General features: G+C 37.9%; 1 protein-coding gene across 3 annotated transcripts in view; it reads right to left on the bottom strand.

Moving 5' to 3' along the window:
- Positions 1 to 3,228: 3,228 nt before the first annotated feature.
- Positions 3,229 to 16,879, bottom strand: part of Erlin1 (ER lipid raft associated 1) — a 46,381-nt gene continuing 32,730 nt past the window's right edge. For 2 of the 3 annotated variants that reach the window (XM_004669874.2, XM_045135064.1), the window contains exons 9-12: positions 15,729 to 15,820; positions 8,302 to 8,391; positions 6,901 to 6,980; positions 3,229 to 4,527 (exon numbers count right to left, since the gene is read on the bottom strand). In XM_004669874.2, coding sequence (XP_004669931.1) covers positions 4,306 to 4,527; positions 6,901 to 6,980; positions 8,302 to 8,391; positions 15,729 to 15,820 — 484 coding nt within the window. In that variant the 3' untranslated portion in view covers positions 3,229 to 4,305. Of the gene's footprint in view, positions 4,528 to 6,845; positions 6,981 to 8,301; positions 8,392 to 15,728; positions 15,821 to 16,879 lie in introns of all 3 variants that reach the window. The other variant, XM_045135069.1, reaches the window with a different exon arrangement.

The following is a 16,879-nucleotide window of genomic DNA, read 5'->3' as shown; positions in this document are numbered from 1 at the left end:
TGTACTGAAGAACTCACCAATCCTCCCTGCTGACTGCATTCTGAGATTCAGGCCTTTAATACCTTTAGTGTCTTGTCCCCTTTAATGTCTCCCACCCCTGCTAGCTTACCTCAACTTTTTATCTATTTATTTATTTATTGAGGTAGAATTTCATTCTAGCCCAGGCTGACCTGGAATTCACTACGTAGTCTCAGGGCAGCCTTGAACTCAGTGATCCTCCTACCTCTGTCTCCCTAGTGCTGGGATTAAAGGCGTGTGCCACCACACCCAGCAACTTTTTATTTATTTTTGAGTGGCAGAGAGAGGGAAGAGAGAATGGGCATGCCAGGGCCTTCAGCCACTGAAAAACTCCAGACACGTCTGCTCCATTGTGCACGTGTGACATTACATGCTTGTGTCACTTTGCATCTGGCTATGTGGGACCTGAAGATTCGAACATGGATTCTTAGGCTTTGCAGGAAAGCACCTTAACTGCTAAGCCATCTCTCCAGCCCCTTACCTCAACTTTTGAAGACAGGAATCACTTTTATTGCACACTTATGCTCATTAGGCACTGTGCTTACTCTCCACTGTGGGAACTTAAGTCTACTCAGCAACATAACTGACTCCTATAGATTAGGGGAACTAACTTAGTCTAGAAATTACCATATGCAATCACTATGCTAGGTACACTAACTTATTTGCAGAATAAATACAAGTTCAGAAATGCTTGGTAACATCCCCTGGTTATACCTGTAATCTTGACATGGACTTAGCCTAACCTCCAAGTTCTTTTATTCTACTACTTACCTGACTCTATTGCTTGCATTTCACTTTTATCCTTCGGTTCTGTCATGCAACAAAACTGATCAGGTCCTAAGGACCAGGCACCATTTTATAGTTTAACAACCGGTACAATCTCTAGGGAACAGGCACAGTCCCTGTCCTCATAAATATTAGATTAGATTTCCATGTGACAAGAGACAATAGGCAGGTGATGAGGCATGGGGGAAATACAAAATGCTAACTCGAGTGCACAGCTCAGAGTGACCTCTCTGAAGAAGAGATGAAGACTCATTAGGAGTTGCCAGAGGAAAGATAGTGAGCCAGGCAGATAGAACATTATATACAAAGGGCAAGAGAGGGAAGGTACATTTATAGACCTTAAGGAGAGGCCAGCAGGGGCCAAATCATAAAGATTCTTGCCTGGCTGGGTGTGGTAGCGCATGCCTTTAATCCCAGCACTAGGGAGGCAGAGGTAGGAGGATCGCCATGAGTGCGAGGCCTCCCTGAGACTACATAGTGAATTCCAGGTCAGCCTGAGCTAGAGCAAGACTCTACCTCGAAAAACAAACAAACAAAAAATTCTTGCCTGCACAACATATTTAGGCTTAGCCCTAAAGCAAGTAGACACAACTTCGAATGTACAAAACTTCTTTCTCATAGGAATGGACAGAAACCACTTATCTTAGGATTTACCAAAAGCCTATGGGTAAAAAGTTCAAATTAGTTAAAGCTCTCTGGTCTACAGCAGCTAATATGGGGAAAATAGTACTGGGGTGGATACCCGAACCTGAGTAAAGGGGTGTGTTCCCTTGAACTTCCAATTACTATTCCTGGCTGGCCCAACAGCACTACTGTAACTGTACCCAGGAGGAAATTTAGGTCCGATCTTGGCTCATGGGCTGATAACATCTGAATTAGTAAATCCAGTTGCATCATAACTCTGCCAGTTATAACTTAGTATAACTGCCTCTTCCTTTCTTTAGTGTAAAAGTACTTTAGCTCTCAGAAAAGGTTCTAAGGAGCACAATGTCTTTGTCCTTTCTCTGCTCCTGACCTTATCCCACAAACAGTAAGAATAAAACCTGTTAAGTCGTAGGAGTCAAGAAAGAATGAAATACTTTTTAGATAAATAAAAAAAATTCTTATACCAATTAGACATTATACTGGAAAAGTACAAGTTTTTAAAAAATTTATTTATTTGAGGGAGAGAAAATGAATATGAATGCGTGAGCCAAGAGCTCTAAGCACTGCAAATGAACTCTAGATGCATGTGCCACCTTATGCATTTGACTCTATGTGGGTACTGGGGAATTAAATATGGTTCCTTTGGTTTTGCAAGCAAGCGCCTTAACTGCAAAACCATCTCTCCAGCCCCAAAGTACAAGTTTCTACAGTTAATTTTAACCAGCAAACAAATGGGCTATCTAGTTAGAAATGGCAAGGCAGCCTTCTTAGAAGCATGTTGATAGAAAATAATGAAGACATATGGAGAAAACAACATACACAATAACTGATAGTAAAATAATTTTATTTAGTTTCTTATTTTAAAAAATGTAGCATTTCACATATAAATTTAGACTTAAAAGATTACAGTGTGTTATTTTCCAAAAGGAATATCCTTGAAGGATGGCTAGACTTCGCTCACTGAGTAGGCAAAGGGAAGCTTGCTCCATGGGGAGTTTAGGGCAGAAGTACTTTCTTTACAACTCCACAATGGCACTTCCCTATTCCTTAACCCTGCCACCAAGGCTTGTGGCTGGTTAGGAAAATCCACAGCCATCACTTTGGGGCAATACCATTCCACTCATGGGAATAGAAAATATCTCTAGTAATGAAAGCACAAAGCTCAATGATCCAGATTTCCCACAACAATCATTATTTATCTGCAGCAACAATATGACAAGTTTATTTTTAGAATTCAAAAATTCTTATAAGCAGGGCTAAAGAACACAAAATTCATTCATGAAGAGAATTTATATAATTAAATGAGGAAAAATGATTTTCTCTTTATTACAAATGCTTCTGTACTCTAATGACTAGGGAAAGACCCATTCAAATCTGGGCTTTCCTTTCCCAGATAAAAGTTTGGCACAACCTATCAGCTATGGTGAGACTGACAGCTGAGTGGTTTCTAGAAGTGGTCCCATGACTTTTCTGTCTGCCTTCAACACAGTATACGCAAGAGCTGTCAACAAGCAGCACAAACTCAGGCCTCACTATGCAGAACAATGTTCCAGGAAAGTTAATTTGAAGGAAAAAAAGGCCCACATAAAGCGGCTCTTTTATAGCCAAGGTTAACTCTGTCATCTTCTCATGGAAAATAAATTCGCTGGATGCCCAGGAAGTCAATGGAATTCTGATCTCTCAGGGAAGGTGAGAGTTGGAAAAGCAATTTTAATTTCAGCATCCCAGGGTCAAAAGGGACAGAGACAAAAAGATGCTTTCTAGTTACTCTGTTTACTCTGTTCCACACTGTGAGCAACTTTGAGAACCAGTGTGCTTACTAGTAACCAAGCAGCCCTAGAACTTGGCCTTTCATTAGAAGTTCTGTAGCAAATGAATGTATCCCAAATCCAGTTTTAAAAGTAAAAAGTTTCTGCAATTACAATACAATACTGTGCAGTGAATCAGCAATCATACACTGCTCCTATGCCTGGTTAAAACCCTGCCTCACTCTTGGAGAGCCAGAACTGAGAGGTGATATCTAAAGAGTTGACTGTGGCTAAAACCCAGGCACCTTAGCCACACATGGGCTGGGCAATGGCAACAACAGTCATCACCCAATGGAGGAAATGCCAGGCACCAGAGCTTTGGTGCAGAGCGAAAGTTTCATTGCTCTCAAAACTTTAAACCAAGCTCTTTGTCTCTCAGCCTATTAATACAACGAACTAGTGATTAGGAGTATCAGCGAGGAATCTCTGATTGGGTGGGAAAGTGCATGTCCCTGCCAATCTGATTGTAGGAAAACAGAAAGATGCCATTTTTATCAAGTAAGTGGTTACTCAACTGGAAGTTCATTTCCTGGGGAAATTTCATTTCTGGCTCAGAGGCCAGAATGTTAATTACGTGAAGGCTGAGACTGGGCTTCAAAAAGTTAGGTCCCAGTGCAATCAGTCTTCTTTAACTTATCATAACCTGGTGGTCTTCTCTCTGGCTTCCTAACTGTTGAATGGCTGAGCACACATGCACCCAGAGACCAATGTAAACATTATTCAATAGATCTCAGCTCAGAAAAACACAGCTTGTTCTTTAGTGTTTGACATTCCAGTGCAGGCAGTATCTTAGTGTAGACTTCCCCTCACTCCTAAGTACTGGTTTGGAAAGAAACACATACAAGGTACCTGATAAAACTGGCTGAAAAGACCATTTCAGTGCCTGATTAACTGGCTCCATTTTGCAGTCATCTGGCAAATGAGAGCTCACAAGAGAGCCAGAATAGAGCACAAATTCTCTGTAAATCTGAAGAGTCCATACAACCGTTGTTCCCACTGAGCCACTTGGGCCACATCTTGATATGGGAAAGCATTTCTACCTCTTGCATCAACCTGTGCTCTCCTTGTTTTGGATGGGGCTTTCTCCAGAGGGTTCAAGAGCCTCCCCAGAGGAAAGAGAGCTTTCTCTTCCAGTCCTAACATCAGAATATTTCAAAGCACAAGAGGAGTCCACGAACATGCTGGGAATGTTGCTGCCAAAGTAGATCTTACTGTTAGACGCAATAGCCTGGTACTTTTTGAGCTCCAGATATTCTGGGGTCAACTTGTGCTGTGTGGGGGCAAACAAGAGCAAAGGCATCAGGACAGTTTGGTGCAACAGTTATTTCATTAGCCCTGCAAACTCTCTTGCAATGTCCCTGTTGCTCCCGAGTAACAGGACTCGACAATAAATGTTTGCCAATGACTCTCTTCCACTCTGGAGTGTGGTTGTTATACTGACTGACAGCTAAGCTCTTGACTAGAATTCCTTCAACAGTTTGCATCTTAATGTAGGATAAACTTAACTTTTTACCAGGTGGGATGGGGAAGAAACAATGGTAACCAGTGATAATAATTAATACTTCTATAGTGATTAAGGGCATACACAATACTTTCAAATGCATTTTCTATGTGCAAATTGCTCAACCTGGAACTGACATGCCATTTTTGTTGATTCTCTTGAGAGAGGTACACAGGTCAATGGATTGATAACTCTACAACCAGCTGTCTATGTGACCCCACTTTCTTGATTAAATTCTAGAACTGGGATATGTAAAGAAGTCATCTCATCTTTATCCAGAAGCTAGTTATTTAAATTGTTTGTGGCAGACACATATTTGTTAACTACCAGATCTCCTTCACTGTTTTTTAAAAAATATTTAGTATTCATTTGTTTACTTACTTACTGAGACAAGGTCTCATGTATTCCAGGTTGGCCTTGGACTTGTTAGGTAGCTGAGGATGGCCATGAATTTCTGGTTTTCCTCTACCTTCTGAATGGTGTAATTAAAGGCATGTGACACCACACAGTTTCCGTGGTGCTATGGATTAAACCCAAGGCATTTTAGCAACTGAGCTACATCCCCAGTGTCCATGCCAATATTTTGTTTAAATTGCATGCCAAGAAATATACAACAAATTCATTCTTGGTTCAATTAAAACTCATTTCCACTATTCCCCAGAATATATATTTCCAAAACCTTTCAGAACCTAGTAATCCTTTCATTTGGAGTTTCAGCCTATCTTCTATGCAGAAGTCCTACTTGACCTTCACAGTCTCAAAGCATTTCAACATCTTTCCCGCCCTAGATCGCTATCCTCTCCAGTTAATTGTTATCCTGTCAAAACATTGCAATTAAATCTGGTTATGCTGTACAACGACGTTACTTCTTAAGGTCTTTTTCATATAGATTAAGAGCTGAGTAGTATTTGTCAACACAGCATAACATTATTGCCCTTTCAGGATGTGGTTGATCTCAACAGTAAAGTCTTGATGCCTTCAATGATCAATTCTGACTACTGGCTGTATAGTTTCCCATCTTACTTTCATCCTGTGGAGGTTTGATTCAGGTGATCTCCCCATAAATTTATGTGCTCTGAATGCTAGGTCCCAAGCTGGTGGCAATCTGGGAACTGGATCCTCTTGGAGGTGATGTACTGTTGGGGGCAGGCTTATGGATATTATAGCCAGCTTTCCCTTACCAGTGTTTGGTACATTTTCCTGTTGCTGTTGTCTACCTGATGTTGGCCAAGAGGTGATATCCACCCTCTGTTCATGCCATTGTTTCCTCCTGCCATCACGGAGCTTTCCCCTCGAGTCTGTAAGCCAAAATAAACCCTTTCCTCCCACAAGCTGCTCTTGGTCAGGTTTTTTTTTTTTTTTTTTTTTTTTTTTTACACTAGCAATGAGAAGCTGACTGCAACACATCCTGACCAATTTCCATTCTATTTCTACAGAGCTGTGTTCTTTGATGATAAGTTTATTTCTAAATTTATACTGTTTTCCAAACTACTGATAATTCACATTCTGTCAACCTGTCATATCTTACTGGTTCTTCCATTTTACATTGTTTTTGAAATTGAAATTTTAAACTGCCTAAACCTTAAATCTTGATTTTTTAATTCTCTAGATTGTATGATCTATCTTAGCAATCTCTGCATCACACATACATTTGGAAGTATGTATGTAGGGGGTATAAAAATAATTAGTGAGTGCTACACTATAGCAGGCAAGGGTCAGTGATGCAAAATGTCCCATACATAATATGGGAAGTGATCTTCAAAAAATAATATGAGCATCCCAAAATGGTAAGAATCTATCCTGAAAAGCTACCTCATTTGGAATACTATTCTACAGGAATCTTAATACTCTTTTCCTGTTATTCTTTCAGACATCTTTAACTTTACTGAGCTCCAATATTACAGTACAAAAGAATGGCTTTGATTTGTGCTTGGTTATCTGTTTTTGTTCTAGCTCCCTACTTTCATAACAAACTACACATAGTTTCCCACTGAAACAAATACACCTTGCTAAGTGACTGGCTGTTGATAGGTTGCTCATTACCCTTTCCTGACACTGGATAACATCACTTGTAAAGTATTAGGAACCTTGTGGAAAGGGAACACAAATCTCGAACTTCAGCAGGAAAGGAGAGCCAGTCACCTTGTTTGATGTGGCATACTTGTGTGCAGCATAATACTCAGCATCTGCTTTCGCCTTCTCCCGGGCCAGGAATGCAGCATCTAGCAAGCAAAACAGAGTTACAGCATGTATGAAACAGGGGAAGTTGCCAATCCAGTCTCTCAGCTGAGTAAGAGTCCCTTTCTCCACTGCTTATATTTCACTTGAAGTTTGTGACATTAACAGTTTCACATCCCAATCCCCAGACAGCTTCTTCGCAAAGGAGAACACTTGTCACTGTTCAGTAACAGCTCATCTCAGTCCACTCATCTGCAATCTCAAGTGGCTCCTTCTTTCTCTACTTCCCATCATTCAAAGCCTCACACCCCATCTAGGCTTTAGGCAAGTGTCTAGACATGACAGCTCAATTCTATTTACTACCTTATCCTATCCTCACCAACTATGAATCAGTTAACACACACACACACAAAAAAGAAATGGCTGTATATAAGCAAAAGTGTCCTCAAACTATGATCTAAGAACATCAACATTAGCACATGTACAAGGCCCTCGAGTCAACCCCCAGCATCCTATGCAACAACAAAAAGAACATCAAAATATTGCTATGTGATATCAGCTTCAGATTCTTTATCAAAACTACCCCTCCCCCCAACTAATTTGCTGTTATTGACAAGTGACAAAACAGTGTTAGTAAGCTTATGATTTTGTACATTCTTAAAAACTGATTATGAGTCCAGTTTTTTTTTTTTTTTTTTTTTTTTTTGTTTTTCGAGGTAGGGTCTCACTCTGGCTCAGGCTGACCTGGAATTCACTATGTGGTCTCAGGGTGGCCTCGAACTCATGGTGATCCTCCTACCTCTGCCTCCGGAGTGCTGGGATTAAAGGCGTGCGCCACCACGCCCGGCACATGAGTCCTGTTTTTAATCTAAGCCTTCTCTTTTTTGTATGTTTGTGTATACACATGTGTGTGCAAATGCAATGTGGAGACTAGAGGCTGATGCTCGTTATTTTCCTTAATTGCACTTTAACTTTTTTTTAATTTTAATTTTAATTTTTGAGACAGGGTCTTGCCCTGAACCTAAAGCTTACTAATTTGGCTATAGTAGTTAGCCAATAAGCCCAAGAATAACTCCTGTCTCTGCCTCCCCAGTGCTAGGATTATAGGTATGTGCTATCACATTGACACTTTGATTATGAGAAATTCTTTTACTTTGTCTAAGAACACAATGATAGGTAATAATGGATAACAGAATAAGAGCCAGATATATGACAACAGGTAAAAGATTTTGTCTATAATATCAGACCAGTCACTTCCTCTAGGCTACAAGAGTCTATATAGCCTCACCCTCTACAAAATCAAGGGTTGGTCCCTGAGGCAGAGGTTGTACAAGGATTCAGAGTCCCACACTTCCCTCAGTGTACCTTCAATTTCAGAAATGCGCTTTTCAGTTTCTTTCTCCATCACCTTCTGTTGAAACCGAATTTTTGCCACTTGTGCAATCTTCTCTGCTTCTATAATTATACAACAGAATACAAACTCAGAACCATCTCTGCTTTGTTAGGCACTGAGAATCAGCAGCATGCAGTTTTATGACTGCTTCCTGAAGTTTTATCTGTCTAGACTATTAACAACTCAAAGGGAGAAAGGGAATGTATTCCTTTCACTGTTCTACTTTGATAGTGCAAGTCTTGCAGGAAGTGAGACTATATGATCTAGTCCTTTGTGAGACTATATAACAAAAGTATACAAGATAATGGTACCCACCCCCCCCCTAGTATTTTATGAAAGTACTACAGAACAGAGCAATACAAACATATGGAAACACAGGACAATTGTGTAATGAGGCAGAGAAAAGAAAGAATAAGGGAGAAAAGAAAGAGTAAGAGAGATTAATTGAATCCAGGAACACATTTTTAGAAGGAATTTTACAGGAAATAATGGCCATAAATTAGGGAGACATGCCGAGAAGCATAATGGAAGACAAGTAGGTATAAATGAAAAAGTCAAAGAGAAGATACAGAACTGACAAGAGAAGACAATGAAAACTAAGTCCAGAAAGAGGGCTAAAAGACCCGCCTTGAGTGGTGGCTAAGAAGTTTAGTACTCAGGACCTGATGTTAAGTTACCTTCAGGGATATACCATGAAAAAAATATATATTAGAGGAGGAATAGTGTCTGACTGCTATAGAAGATAAAACAGAAATTAGGGAAATTCACCTGGGAAGGTGAAGAACAAGTGTTGGGTGGAAGCACACTAGCTGCAGCAAGTTCAATACACACAGGAGAAGCTCAACACCTTCAGTAAACCTCTGTCCAAACCAAAGCACCCAGGACCAAGGAAGACAGATTCTGACTTTATATTAACTTCAGTCACTACAATTCTTAAAAAAATATTCTGTTTTTCTTTTCAGGCAAAGAAGGTAAGGACACTTGGCCCTCTACAGTCACATGTTTCTCATTTGTAGATGAAAGCAAATGCAGGTTGAAAATACTTTGAAATTAAACAACTGTGTGTGTATGTGTATGTGTGTGTGTGTGTACTGAGCATACACTTTTTTCCTGTCATCACTTGCTAAGTATAACAACTACTTACATAGTATTTACATTATAATACGTATTATAAGTAGTCTAGAGATGACAAGATTTATGTGAGACTATATATGCTACATAAAACATGTATCATAAGAGAATTAAGCAGCTGGAATTTTTGTTATGGAACATGTGGAAGTGGGGTTGAAACCAATTCCTTGAAGGGCCCCCTCCCAATATTTTAACATGTCTTGTTTCTTGGCCTCTGGGGAAAACAGGTAACAGAAAATTTCCAAGGAGTTTCTTCTTTCTAGAAGGTAGTAATCTTTACCAACTACTCCTGAGTACTCCAGTCCCCCATGCCATCAGAGTAAAATCAAGCTATACCAAGCTATCCCCAAAATAAATTGGTGGGCTAGACATTTGGTTATACACAAAAACACAAGATACCCTGCTCTCCATCATGTGGGAATAAACCCAACAAAAAGCATGATTAGGCTTGCAATTCTAGAAAAATAGGGGATAAAACTACTGAGGAAAAAAAAATGCTTTGGCTCGCATCTTAATATGTTACACAAATAAAACAGATTTGTTTTGAAAAATATGACAAGTTCACATGAAAGAACGACAGCTCCTCAAGTGGCAGAGCAAAAGCAGAGTTGAAACCTGTACAGTGGAAGCTCTGGGGGCAGTTATTACTCAAGAAGGGAGAAAGACTTGGGTAACGGTTCAAACGGGGCCTGTTAAGGCCTTGCACCTACAGAACTGAGACTTCTGAATAAAACTGAACCCTCTAAAGACTGCAACTCTAGTGAAAGAGGGACTAAAGAACTTTACCCACCAGCCCACTGAGGGCTTTCCTCTACCTAAACAGATCACAGCAAAAAGAGAGAATATTCAAATTTTGAGTTATTTTAAAAGCAAGAGGTCAAGGAAGATTGACAATTCAACAACATTTAGACTGGTGCATATGCGTGATCAGGTTCAGGAGGCCAAACAAAAATGAAATATTTCCAAAGTGATAAGAATGAATTGTTTGGTGCAGACTTGTAAGCTACATTACCATCCAAGAATGAAATAAAAGTACTTTTAGACTAAAGCAGACTGAACAAGTAGGGGAAAAAAGGATGAATTGCCAGAAGCAATATGAAGGAAAAAAATTACTCATATCCCTAAATCAAAATAAGTATTTACTGTAAGAACCAACAGAAATGATGATAAGTAATCAATGAGGGGATGAAACAACATGAAGACAGAATACAAGGCAAAATAATATGTAAAACTGGAGATCAGGGATGGGAGTTAAAGCACTTCAAAGTACTGCTCAAGAAGAGAATAGAGAAATGATTTTAAGACTTAATCAAATCAGATACACTTATTCTATTTCACAAGTGATGACTAGTTGTACATTCCAGAAATAGAATGTAAAACGTCTAGTCACATGAAAGAAAGGAATAAAGGCAACTCAATTTAATACCAATCAGAAATGAAGTGCTGGAAAAATGCACGGGAAATAGCACATAATCAAGTGATAACAAATAAAACCAAATACAGCAGTTACCACAATAAATATAAAAAGACTAAAACTCACCAGTTAAAAGACAGATTCTCACATTGGATAAGATAACAAAATCCAGCTATATGCTGTTTATAAGAGACACACCTAAAACATAATGACACAGAAAAGTTGAAAGTAAAAGGATGAGAAGATACACCAAGAAAATAACCAAGAGAAATCTGGTATGCCTATATTATCAGTGGACAAAACAGATCCTAAGCCACAACATATGTTTAGGGATAAAGAGTATTATTATGAAGCAGGAGCAATTCTCCAGGGAGGTATAATAATCTTGAACCTAAATTCTCTCAATTCCCCCCCCCAAAAAATTACAAGTCACTAAATACATTACAGCAGAAAATTTTATCATAGTGTTAGTAACTGATAGCTCAAGAAGAACAAAAATTAGAATATACAAGATGTCATCATTCATAAGCTTGATCTAATGGATCTACAGTGCAACCTGCATCCAATAAATATAGAATATAAATTCAGTCCTTTAAAACACACATAGAGAACACATATAGGTAAGCCACAAAGGAAATATCAACAAGCAACTTATGAATCCAGATAACAGATTTTGTTTTCTGACTATATTTGAAACTGAAAACCAACAATAAAAAGGTAGACGCTCAAAACCCACTGAATCAAAAATTAAAAATACATTTCTAATAGCTCATGAGCCAAAGATGAAATTATAATGGAAATGATTTAAAAGAATTAAAACTGGACACCAGTAAACAAAAACTTTCAATCTTTCAAGATAAAATTAAAACAGCACTTGGGAGAATCTCTGTAACCCTAGATTGCTTCCAGTTTGGAAAAAACTGAAAGTTACTAAGTCATCTAATTCTAGAAGTTAAGAAAGAACCAATGAATAAATTCAAAGACTATCAAAATAAGGGAAAAAATTAGTATAAATAACCCTGGCAAGAAAGCAACAATCAAACAAACCAAAACCAAAAACCAGTTCTCTGAAAAAAAAAAAAAAAAAGATTGATTGCTGGCAAAACTGATCCAGCAAAACAAAAGGTACAAACAAATAAGGAAAAAAATAGCATGCAGATTTAGCAGGTGTTTTAAAAAATTATAAAAATTACTGTAAACAAAGTCATATCTTTAAATTTGAAATATGATGTGAACTGGGCAATTGATTATAAAAATATAATCGCCAAAACTTAAAAGAAACAAATAGTGGAATACACCTATCTCATCATAGAAATTAAATCAGTAGGTTAAAGGTTATTAGACCAGAATGGTTTTAGAAATGTCCTATCAAACTTACAAAGAGGAGATAATGTGTAGTTTATAAAAGTGCTCCAAGCCATTTTGAGGGTACAAGAAACATGATACAAAATAAACAAGCAAAACTTGATTAGAATCTGTAAGCAAAAAAAAATATAAGCTGATCTAATTAATGAAAATCTCGTTTACGAGAGAAAATAAAGCCAGGTGTAGTGGCACATGCCTTTATTCCTAGCACTTGAGACACTGAGGTAGGAGGTTCACTGTGAGATCGAGGCCACCCTGAGACTATTCCAGGTCAGTCTGGGCTAGAGTGAGACCCTACCTCGAAAAACCTGAAGAAAAAAAAAAGTAACCAACCATAGTGGTACACACCTTTAATCCCAGCACTCTAGAAGTTAAGGTAGGAAGATCACCTCAAGTTTGAGGCCAGCCTGGAGCTACAGAATGAGTTCCAGGTCAGACTGGGCTAGAGGGAGACCCTGCTTTGATAAAGCCAAAATAAATAAATAAATAAAAGTAAGCATTGTAAAAAAAAGATTATCAACAAACCTTACAAAAACTTCCTACATCATGAGCATGTGCATTTAGCCAGATAACACAAAAGAAAATTCAGTAATACATCTACTAATACAATCCACTAAATTAACAGCTTTAAAAAGAAAAAAAAAATATTCAATTCAACATAAATAGAAATAGTTTAGTTCTTAAGAAATATTTTTATTTATTTATTTGTGAACAGCAGAGATAGTGAGAAGACAGTCAGAGAGAGAGAATGGGCACACCAGGGCCTCCATCCACTGCAAACGAATCCAGATGCATGTGCCACTGTGCACCTGGCTTTCTGTGGGTACTGGGGAATCAAACCTAGATTGATAGGCCTTGTAGGCAAGCGTCTTAGCAGCTGAGCCATCTCTCCACCCACCCCCAACTTAGTTTTAATAGCTATTTAGAATAAAAGTTTTTGGCAAGCAAAGAACTGCAAGAAATGTCATTAACCCAAAAATGTTAAATCAGCAAATGTTATTGGGACTATTTAAAGTTAAGGACAGGACAAGAATGTCTGCTTCTGTGCTGTACACTTTCTACACTGTACAAGAAGTCATAGCCTAAGGAGGTAAGATCAGAAGAAGAAATAAAAGGTATGAAGCTATAAAGAAAAAAAAAAAAAAGAATTATTCTTATCCAAAGACAATGTTATTGCTCACACAAAAAAATCCAAGAGACTACTAGGAATACTAGCATTTTCAGCAAGATTGCTAAAGAAAAAACTAGTATCATATATATCCAAAAGCAACAAAAGTTAGAAAAATATGCCCTTTATAAAAAAGGCTACAAGCCAGGTGTGGTGGCGCATACCTTTAATCCCAGAACACTCAGGAGGGAGGCAGAGGTAGGAGGGTTGCCGTGAGTTTGAGGCCAGCCTGAGATCACATGGTAAATTCCAGGTTAGCCTGAGCTAGAGCTAGACCATACCTTGAAAAACAAAACACAAACAACAACAACAAAAAGACTACTTGTAATAACAAAAACTTAAAAAAGATATACATGAATAAATCTCTAACAAAAATCAAGGATTTTCAGCAATTATAGTACTTCTTAAAAAGACATTTCTCATACATGGGGAAATATAACAGATTTATAAGACTGGATACTATAATTTTATCCACATTCAATGCAATTTCAATAAAACTCCCAATATAATATTTTACAGAACTGGAGCTGGTTCTTATACTTATATGGATGAATACATGTTCTAACAGTCCAGGATAATTTTAGGAATAGCTAGAAATAGTAAACAAGGAACAGTTAATGAGAAATTCAGTCTCCCATATATCATGACTTAACAAAAAAGCTACAGTAATTAAAACAAGGTAATACTGGGAAAGGAGAGAGAGAGAAAAAAAAATGAAACAACATAGAACCTAACATCAGAACAAATTACTTTCATATTATATAGCATATAATGACATTAGAAACAGGAAATAATGAACTATTCAATAATAAGACAACTGGATTTCCATATGAAAAAAATAAAACTAAATCTCAATGTCACATTAAACACTAAATTTCTCATGGGTTAATGCTCTAAATACAAAAAGCAAAACTTGAGAAAAAAAGTTAGAATAAAATTGTCACTTGTGGTAGGTATAGAGTTCTTAAACAAGATAGGAAACACAAACCACAAAGGAAAAGAATGATGACTGTGACTATGTGAAAATTAAATGTATAATAATGTCAAAGATATACAGTTTAAGGACAAGCCACTAAACAAGGGAAGATATTTGTAATGCACAGATCTGTGAAAGGACAGTATACAAGAAATATAAAGAACTCCTATAAATCAGTTCAAAAATAGTCAAATAACCAGCTAGGGATCTTAAAAGGCAATTTACCCTGAGGGAGAAAAAAAAGAGATCCAAAAGAACAATAAAAAACTTAAGCAATAATCAAAGAACTGCATCAATGTTAGAAGTCTGGTAACTCCACAGGCTGAGGAAGTTACACATCAAGGTGACTGAAATACGGCAGCAGAGACGCTGGAACTCAAACAGAGAGGGTCAAATGGAAGATTCACCTTCAAGAGGATATTTGGCAGTTGTGCTATATCTGAAGACATGCACATCCATATGAATCAGCAATTCTACTTTGAAGTATATTTTCTAGAGAAGTGCTTCTCAAACTAAAAGCAGCCAAGTGCCTTTTTTTCCCTTGAATTTGAATCTGTTAGGAACCAACGAATTATAAACTATAACAAAATATGTTATTAGAAAAGTAAAATTAAAAAATTATTTTATAATTTAAAAATTAGATTCAATATTCAAAAAAGTATCATCTTAAAATGCTTTAATAACTTCTAAATTCTCTCAGCATTTGTCCTCTGTCTCATTGTGGTTGAGAAAAAAAGCTGATGAGAGGGCACTGCCTCATACCACATGCTAAATAGTGCTGCTCTAGCAAAACTTGCACATTTGTCTATGGAAACACAGAAAGGGACATTCATTGCAGCAGTATTTACAATAAGAATAACCGAGAAAGTAATTTATTAGCAGTAATTCACTGAAATAAAGAGAGCCACAATTGAAAATGAAGTAGAATATACTTTATTACCTACTGGTTTAATCTGCTTTTATTTTTATTTCTTTATTAGAGACAGTGGAAGGGAGGGGGGAGAGAATGGGCATGCCAGGGCCTCTAGCCATTGCAAAGGAACTCCAGATGCATGTACTACCTTGTGTATCTGGCTTATGTGGGACCTGGAGAATCAAACCTGGGTTCTTAGGATTCACAGGCAAGCACCTTAACCACTAAGCCATCCCTTCAGCCCATGGTTTCATCTATTTTTAATGGACTCAGGACATCTGGATGTGCAATGAAGTTTCTAGAATTCTCCGCTACTCATGATACTATCTTATTTGAGTCCCCTTAATATTCAACATGAGACTGACAAAGAAGAGGACAAGGTCCTGATACACATACTTAGGAGACATTTATTTCACAAGTAAATCCAAATACCTATAACAGCCTTTTTCCTCTCTGTCTCAGCTTCTTTCTCCACTACCTTCTGTTTCTGTGCAGCTATAAGAAGTTTTGTCTTCTCAGCCTCCCTGTGAAGCAAAACATTATAAAAATTAAAATGATTACTTCTTTCCCTTCCTCCATCCCTCTTTCCCTCTATCCTTGTGGTACTGGGGATCACACAGTCATATGCAGGTATGAGGATGTAGCTTAGTGATTAACATATGTAAGGCCCTGGGTTCAGTAGATGGCATGGTGGTGGTGGGGGAATCAAGGGAAAAAGAACACAGAATTCATCTACCATTAGAAACAATCATATTTTAGCCAAAGACACCTAGGCCTTGAAAAACCACTTTTCCTATAAGTGGCTCAGCTTCATGATCTAGCCATCTTGATACCTTATTCTTTATAGTCTTAAAAGAAGAGCTACTGGGCTGGAGAGATGGCTTAGCAGTTAAGCGCTTGCCTGTGAAGCCTAAGGACCCCGGTTCGAGGCTCGGTTCCCCAGGTCCCACGTTAGCCAGATGCACAAGGGGGCGCGCCCATTCTCTCTCTCTCCCTCTATCTGTCTTTCTCTGTGTCTGTCGCTCTCAAATAAATAAATATAAAAAAAATTAAAAAAAAAAAAGAAGAGCTACTGTTCTACAATAGAATAGGAAAAAATAAAACTGCATGGAAGACAGAATTGGGAACAAAAAAGACTTAAGCAAAGCATAAACCTCCAAACTTATAAAGCAGTATATCAGTGCTTGGAATTGAACCAAGGTCTTGTGTATCCAGGCAAGCACTGTGCACTAAATAGTGTTCCAAGCTCTTCACCTGTTGTATTTTTGATTTTTTGCTGTTATTTTTCTTCCTAGCATCATTTATGATCCCTCCTAAAAGCCAAATTTTCTAAGGATTTGTTTCTTCTTTTCAGTACCTGTTATATGGCAATACTGCCATTTCAAATACAGCAAGTACCCATAAAAGATATCCTCTGAAACACTTAGAAACTACTTTTACATCTTATTTATAGCCACTTCTAGACACCTAAAAAAGACTGCCAGGAGTCAACTCAATCTTAAGCCACAGTTTCCAGGAAATTATAGAACTCCATGTGCAATTTTCACATATAATGGGAAAACCGAACTTTATACAAAGCAGGT

This window comes from Jaculus jaculus, chromosome 1 (genome assembly GCF_020740685.1).
Source record: "Jaculus jaculus isolate mJacJac1 chromosome 1, mJacJac1.mat.Y.cur, whole genome shotgun sequence".
Taxonomy (NCBI): Eukaryota; Metazoa; Chordata; class Mammalia; order Rodentia; family Dipodidae; genus Jaculus; species Jaculus jaculus.
Note: the sequence above shows the minus strand (reverse complement) of the source record. Positions and strands in the feature narration are given on the sequence as shown.